The sequence below is a fragment of the Cebus imitator genome, unplaced genomic scaffold (genome assembly GCF_001604975.1).
Source record: "Cebus imitator isolate Cc_AM_T3 unplaced genomic scaffold, Cebus_imitator-1.0 Scaffold22, whole genome shotgun sequence".
Classification (NCBI taxonomy): domain Eukaryota; kingdom Metazoa; phylum Chordata; class Mammalia; order Primates; family Cebidae; genus Cebus; species Cebus imitator.
In genome coordinates, this window is record NW_016107337.1 from 433,725 (window position 1) to 441,765 (window position 8,041).

Sequence of the window (8,041 nt, forward strand, 5' to 3'; positions counted from 1 at the left end):
ATTCTGGTCAACATAGTGAAACCCTGTCTCTACTAAAAATACAAAAAATCAGCCAGGCATGGTGGCGCGTGCCTGTAATCCCCGCTACTCAGGAGGCTGAGGCAGGAGAATTGCCTGAACCCAGGAGGTGGAGGTTACGGTGAGCCGAGATCACGCCATTGCACTCCAGCCTGGGTAACAAGAGTGAAACTCTGTATCAAAAAAAAAAAAAAAAAAAAAGAAATGGAAAGGGTATCCAATCAAGAAACATAGACATTCCTAAATAAAAACTTTATTTTTAATCCAAAATATGCAAACTAAACATTTTTATTTTTATTTTTTTTATGAAATGGGGTCTCACTGTGTTGCCCAGGCTGGTGCTGAACTCCTGGGCTCAAGTGATCTGCCAGCGTTGGCCTCCCAGAGTGCTGGGATTACAGGAGTGATCACCATGTCTGGCTTGCAAATTAAACGTTTTAAAAATCGCGTCAGTGCCAGCGAGGATTCATTCATTTATGCAACAAACACATCCTGATTGCCTACTATGTGCATTGTTCTAGACTTGTGAGCAAGATGGACAGGAACTTCTACCATAGAGGAGGGTCGAATAATACGTTAGTTGTTAAAGACAAGATGAGATTTCAGACAGGCTGAAGTGCCATGAGGAAAGTTAAGGCAGGGTGATGTGATAGAGGGACTTGAAGATAGTGTGAGCTTATAGATGGGAGCTCAGAAAAGAGCTTTCTAAGATGGTATTTGACCTGAGATTTGAATAATAAGAAGGAGCCAGTGATGCAAATATCTGGGGGCACAGGAATGATAGCAGGGGCAAAGACAAGAACAAAGTGCAAGTGCAGAAACAAGACCTCTGCTGGGGAGGTACTAAAAGTGTTTTTGTTTTTACTAAAGGTTGCTGGCTCTATTTTTGATTCTGCTTTCATATGTAAATGAAGGTCCTCAGGCACCACTAATTGAATTGCATGTTTCAAATTTCCCAGAATATATAGTATCCATACCTAACTTTCACAACTCTTCTTTCCACTAAAATAGGGAAAGAGTAGAGGCAAGGGGATGGTTTTGTACTTTCAGTATCCAAACAGAAATCTATCGTTTAAACACATAATGCCATAGCTACTCAATGTATTTATTCATTCTCCTTAACTAGAGTCTAAATTCCATTCTAATGTAACATGTGTTGAATGCATGTTGGATATCAAGGCTAACAAGAAATAAAACAACACCTGGTGGAGAGTCAACTGCATGTTAAAATGAATAAATGAATGAGATATTCACAAAATATTTTTTCTCCAATGTGTTCTGCTTCATGAGGTATTCCTTCTTGTCTCCTTTGTATTTTGATCCTCATATTCCTATGGCTTAGTTCCTGGACCTTTACTTCTTTCTACCTTCGCTCCTTCATTCACATTTTTAATTACCTCAGCCAGTCTTAATAGATTTTTTTTTTTTTTTTTTTTTTTCGAAGTTTCTCGCTGTGTTCTCTAGGCTGGGGCGCAGTGGTAGAACACGATTCACCATTCACCACAGCTTCAACCTCTCAGGCTGATCCTCCCACCTCAGCCTCCCAAAATAGCTAGGACCTGCAAGCATGAGCCACTGTGCCTGGCTAATTTCTGCACTTTTTGTAGAGACAGGGCTTCACCATGTTGCCCAGGCTGGTGTTGAACTCCTGAGCTCAAGCAATCCACCGGCTTCAGCTTCCCAAAATACTGGGATTATAGCCGTAAGCCACCATGCCCAGCCTTTGTCCCACAGCTTTGAATTCCATTTGAATTCTCTCTCTGTCTCTCTCTCTCTCTCTCTCTTTTTTTTTTTTTTCTGTTAAAGATAGTGTCATGATCACTGCTCCCTGCAACCTCAAAACACCTGGGCTCAAATGATCCTCCCAGCTCATCCTCCTGAGTAGATGGGACTACAGCATGCACCACCACATGCAGCAAATTTAAAAAATAAACCAAAAACATTTTTTTTTGTAGAGACAGAGCCTCACTATCTGCCCAGGCTGGTCTCGAACATGCCTGAAGCTATTCTCCGGCTTTGGCCTCCCAAATTGTTGGGATTACACGTGTGAGCCACATGCGCAGCCTATATTCTTAAGGTTATCAAACTTCCACACCTTTTCTCTGAAACTGCACACTCCAACTGTATATGCTTTACTTGGTGTTGCATTAGTTATCAGTTGCTCTATAACAGATTACATCAAATTTAGTGGTTTAAAACAGGAGCAATCATTTATTTTCTCTCATAGCTTCTGTGGTTTAGGAATTTAGAATTGGCTTAGCTAGGTGGTTCTAGCTCATCATGTCTCTTGATTTTGCAGTCAGATATTAGCCAAGCCTACAATAATCTGATGGCTTGACAGGGGCTGAAGGAATTCTTCAGCCCAAAAGTTCAATAGTGCCAAGACTGAGAAACCCTGCTTTAAATCAACAGGACTATATATTTAAAAAATACTAATGTCCTGCCTCAGCCTCCTGAGTAGCTGGGATTACAGGCACGTGCCACCATGCCCAGCACAAGAGCGAAACTCCATCTCAAAAAAGAAAAAAATACTAATGTCATGAAAGACAAAGGCTGAGGATTTAAAGATTGTCAAGATTTGATCTTGAATTTAGAAAAAAAGTCATTAGTATAAAGGGCAGCACTTTGGGAGGCTGAGGTGGGCAGATCACCTGAGGTCAGGAGTTTGTGACCAGCCCAACCAACATGAAGCAGGGGCAAAGAATACAAAAATTATTATTTTTTTGTATTCTGTATCTTCTCTACTAAGAATACAAAAATTGCCAGGCATGGTGGCACATGCCTGTAATCCCAGCTACTTGGGAGGCTGAGACAGGGAAATCACTTGAACCTGGGAGGTGGAGGTTTCAGTGAGCCGAGATTGCGCCATTGCCCTCCAATCTGGGTGATAGGAGTGAAACTCCATCTCAAAAAAACAAAAACAAAAACAAACAAACACAAAAAAATACAAGAGGACAGCATTGGGAAGTAAACAAAATTTGTATGTTAAATAGTACTATTCTGTGACTTTTGGTTTCCTGAATTTGATAATTATACTGAGACTAAATAAGAGAATGTCTTTGCTTTAAGAGTGAGAGTCATGGTATCTGTAATTACTCTCAAAAGGCCTAACAACAGAAAATACTAGGAATATAACATGTATATTACAGGTAACATATGTAAAGAAAGGTAATGCAAATATGAGAAAAAGTTAGCAATGGCTGAATCTAGCTGAAGAATATATGGGAGTTCCTGCAACTTAGGATCTAATTTTTTTTAAAGCTAAAAACTTAATTACAAATTCACTCTAGCAGAGATATCAGAAACTTAATTAAAGTATTATCATGGCATCCAGTGGTATAAACATATTGTTTAGCAATATTGAGGTAGCTACCAGTAGAAATGCATAAAAATGATTCTCTCTCTCGGAAAAAAGCCTAGGTTTCAGCAGTTGGGAAGGAGATCTACATATTTATAAAGATAGACTTTAAAGACATAATCCTAAAGAAATATAGTTGATTTAATGGGAACTAGTGGAGGCAGCAATCATACAGTAGAAGGAACACTGGACTCTGAATAGAAACACGTGGATTCCTGTCTTCTAATATATCCGTGGTTAGGTTAATACATCTCTTTGAGCTACGGTTTTTTAAATTTGTAAACCTGGGATACCAGTTACATCACAGGGCCACTGGGAAGATCAATACAACCATGTATTAATTCCCTATACAGTATTAAAAGTATCATAGAAATGCAACCTAATTTTTTAAAACCATGACTCCCCTCATTACCCGTAGAATTTTTTGTTGAAACCCATATAGTGGGTACTCCATTTGCAGTCTGTGTTTCCACCATCAGACCTTAAGCAGGATTCAAAACTTCTTCATTTTCCCACGAAAGAATTTCACTCTAGTAAGAAATTTTATTTTGAGTAAAATAAAATATTTTGCTCGAGTAAGTAAAACATCTTATTGAAGAATTTTTGGGAAGACCAGGTTTTTTTTTTTTTTTTTTTCCCATACATGCCCTAGCATACAGGGGCATCAATATCCTGTCCAGAAGTCTCCTCCCACTAGTTCTTCTTCCCAAAACCAGCTTGCGCTTTGCATTCTTTTTTCCTCTGCTCTGGCCTCTCTCTTGCTTGAATTTACCCCCTTGAGTCGCTCAGTCTCTTCCTTTCCCTTTCTCATATTGGGCAACTTAATTCTTCCAATTATTTATTTCCAAAAAAGACCCATTAGTGCCAAGATTCATTCTACTTTTGAAGGCAGCCGATAATTAAAATGATAATTTTTTTTCTTGCATACTTGTATTCTTGGGTCTATTTCTGAGCTTTCAATTGTGTTCTGGTGACTTATCCTTGTACCCAAACCCTGAAAGCCTCCTGGGCAGATGGAGCAGAAACGAGTCAGAGAGCCTGAATACAGCGCTCTCACGGCCTCAGTTCTTTGGGCGCAGGTGCGGAAGGTCCACTGCGTCCCACCCAATCGGGGTATTTCCCGCCCCCTAAGCCCGTGGACCGGAAGCCATGGGGGCGGTGGAGGTGCAGGGCTGGGGGCGGGCGGACGCGGTTCTCTCCGGAAGGACTGAGGCTTCTTTAGACCCGCCCGCCTCCGTAGCTGCCTGAAGTAGTGCAGGTTCAGCCTGCGAGTTGCAGAACATGGCGCTGGCCGCTCGACTGTGGCGTTTTCTGCCTTTACGACGTGGAGCCGTCCCGGGGTCTTGGGTCACTGCGGGGACTTCGGGCAGCCGTGGGCATTGCGGCCCCTGTCGGTTCAGCGGCTTTGAGGTACCCCCGCGGTCCTGGCTCCCGCTCCCCACCTCCTGCCCAGTGGGTTCCGGCTCCCCCTTACCTTCTTCAGGCGTGGCGGCCCCGCGCTGCCTACCGGAATGTGAACTGCGGAAGGACTCGGGGCCAGTGTGCCTGGAGCGCCCAGACAGGTCCCTTCCCTTTTGCAGACTTCCGCTATCCTAAACTGGGGCTGTCAGGGAAGGAGTGGGGTTTGCCCCCACGCGCCCCAGAAGCTGCCTCCTACTTGTCCTTCCTGTGCGAAACGTAGAACGGGACGGGAAAGAACCCTGACCGCTGTGAAATTACTCTCTGTAGGCGATGACAGATACGGCCACAGCGCTTGAGGCTGCCCCTCTTTCAGACTTTGAAAAGTGTGAGATATGATTTTAAAAATTCTACGACTCAGAAGCAGAGATTTCATACTATTTAGGCTTTTGTTAAAAAGTAATTATTTCTGAGTTACCTGTTTTATCTGCACAAAGTCAATGAAGGATGTCCACATGTTGTAGTCTCAGTTCTGATATTTCTATTAGAATACTCGTGGGCCTCTGTTTATTGTCAGGGAATTGGGGAATGGCATTAGTGCATATGATATATTTCACGTGAACTAGTTGTTTCATTATTTTAAGCTCTAAAATACATTTTTCACTGCTCAGTTAACATTGTTCAGAATTATTACGGGACTGATGGTGGGGAGGGGTGGTTAAAAGTTAGGCGTATTTCCTTTCCTTGGAAGTTTATAACCAAAAGGGGAGATGTTAGAGTTCTAAGTACGAAACTAGCCTCAAGTTTTCAAATTAGAACAATGATGGGTTTGAAGTCCCATTGTAGGCCCGGCTCCTTGGCTCACGCCTATAATCCCAGGATTTTCGGAAGCCTAGGCGAAGGATTGCTTGAGTCCAGGAGTTTGAAACCAGCCTGGGCAACACAACGAGACCCTGTCTACAAAAAAATTTAAAAGTTAGCCATGTACAATTTTTATATGTAGTAATTACTATATTTGATAATCTTGTCTGTAAGATTCATTTTATTTTGTATTGTTTTCTCATACTTTACTTCATATAATTTGCAATATCCATGCATTCGCAAATAAATTGTAGCTCTGCCTTTTCCAGCAGGAATGTGATTTTTAGATGAGCTACCACTCCAGGTGGTATCTTTTTCTTAATAAGATATGCTTTGAGACCGTTTTACTAAGTAATTTGATAAAGTAAAAATTTTAAGCTTCCAGTATTATGATCGATTGCTTTCAGGTGGAAGAAAATTAATGTAATTTTTGCTTGGGGTAGCAGTGCCTTCAAATTTTCAGTTTGTAACTCTGACCATAATTGTTTCCATAGGTAATGGGAAACCCAGGAACTTTCAAAAGAGGTCTTTTACTGTCGGCTTTGTCTTATCTGGGTTTTGAAACTTACCAGATTATCTCTCAGGCTGCAGTGGTTCATGCCACAGCCAAAGGTAAGCAAAAATTAAACATATGGAACACTTAGAGTTATTTTTTGTTTGTTATTTTGTTAATAGCTTGGGTATTTTTATATAGATAATGAAACAAATATTGTTATGGTCTAGATTATTTTCTGCCTTTCTCTGCTTCTTAGTCTGATATCTCATTTATATATGTATTTTTTCTAGAAATTAGACCTGCCTCAGTGATGCTTTATTAACATTTTATATTTTTGTAGAATCCTTAAGCTAAGAATTAAGAATATTCTTTTAAGTTTTTAAATGGTTGAGGTTGAAGAGTTGTAGGGGGTAAAAAAAAAAAAAAAAAGAACATGCTGCAGAGACCATGTATGGCTCAAAAAGCCTAAACTGTTTTACTCTCTGGATCTTTACAGAAAAAGTTTGCTTTCTAATGATGAATGAAACTGTCAGGGTGTTATATTCTTCTTGATATGGTTAACAAAAGGCCATTGTACTTTAAAGTAGATATGTGTTGCTTACAAACAGAATGCTGCTGGGTAAGTAAGGTTGAAAGTGAAAAAAAAATCAAATTTCTTATTGCCATAATATAGATAAGTAAACATATATTAAGACTTGGCTGGGTGTGGTGGTTCATGCCTGTAAACCCAATGCTTTGGGAGGCTGAGGTGGAAGGATCACTTGGGCCCAGGGGTTCAACACCAGCCTAGGCAACAAAGTGAGACCCCATCTCTACAAAAAATCAAAAAATTGGCTGGCTGTGGTGGTGCACACTTGTCTGAGCTACGCAGGAGGCTGAAGCAGGAGGATCACTTAAGTCCAGGAGGTCAAGGCTGCAGTAAGCCGTGATCTCACCACTGCCTGCCTAATTTTTGTATTTTTTGTAGAAACGTGTTGCCTGGGCTGGTCTTGAACTCCTGGGCTCAAGCAGTCCACCTGCCTCAACCTCCCAAAGTGTTGTACAGGCATGAGCCATGACACCCAGGTCCTTATCTCTGTTTCCCTTTGAATCGATCACATTTAGTTTCAGTGTGTTTTGGCACCATTATAGAAATGATTCCAAAGATGTAGTGCTTTCTGAAGTAATAAAATACAGAACTTTGAAAGGCAAAACCAGAATTACTTTTGGCTTTATCATAGCCCATTTTTTTCTTTTTTTTTCAACTTTTATTTCAGATTCAGAGGATACATGTGCAGCTTTGTTACATGGGTAAATTATGTGTTGCTGGAATTTGGTGTACAAATGATTTTGTCACTTGGGTAGTGAGCATTGTACCCAATACGCAGTTTTTTGACAGTTGCCCTCCTCCAGCCCTTCCCATTCTGGTAGGCCCCAATGTCTATTGTTCTCATCTTTGTGTCCATGTGTACTCAGTGTTTAGCTCCACGTTACAAATAAGAACATGCAGTATTTGGTTTTCTGTTCCCATATTAATTTGCTTGGGATAATGGCCTGCAGCTGCATCCATGCTGCAGCAATGGATGTGATTTGGGGTTTTTTAATGGCTTTATAGTATTCTGTGGTGTGTATATAATGCATTTTCTTTATCTGGTTCACCACTGATGGGCATCTCAGTTGATTCCATGTGTTTGCTAATGTGAACAGTGCAGTGATGAACTTAAGGATGTGTGTGTCCTTTTGGTAGAACGATTTCTATTTCTTTGGGTATATTCTCAGTAGTGGATTGATGGATCAAATGGTAGTTCTGCTTTAACTTTTTGAGAAATCTCCAAACTGCTTTCCACAGTGGCTGAACTAATTTATATTCCCACCAGCAGTGTGTAAGTATTCCCTTTTCTCCACAATCTCATCAGTGTCTGTTTTCTTTT

At 40.8% G+C, this 8,041-nt stretch overlaps 2 protein-coding genes across 7 annotated transcripts in view; one reads left to right on the plus strand and one right to left on the minus strand.

Moving 5' to 3' along the window:
* The window catches only part of CPNE3 (copine 3), a 53,096-nt gene extending 48,224 nt beyond the window's left edge, over positions 1-4,872 (minus strand). The window contains exon 1 of the mRNA XM_037736071.1: positions 4,851-4,872. The gene's annotated coding sequence lies outside the window, so the exon portion shown is untranslated. The remainder of the gene's footprint in view (positions 1-4,850) is intronic.
* Positions 1-8,041, plus strand: part of RMDN1 (regulator of microtubule dynamics 1) — a 37,520-nt gene that overhangs the window by 1,130 nt on the left and 28,349 nt on the right. For 3 of the 6 annotated variants that reach the window (XR_005198971.1, XM_017521802.2, XM_017521800.2), the window contains exons 1-2: positions 4,512-4,786; positions 6,130-6,247. Coding sequence is in view for 5 of the 6 variants with exons in the window: in XM_017521802.2 (XP_017377291.1) it covers positions 4,658-4,786; positions 6,130-6,247 (247 nt within the window). In the remaining variant the exon portion in view is untranslated. Of the gene's footprint in view, positions 1-4,511; positions 4,787-4,909; positions 5,163-6,129; positions 6,248-8,041 lie in introns of those variants that run through there. The other 3 variants (XM_037736073.1, XM_037736072.1, XM_037736074.1) reach the window with 3 other exon arrangements.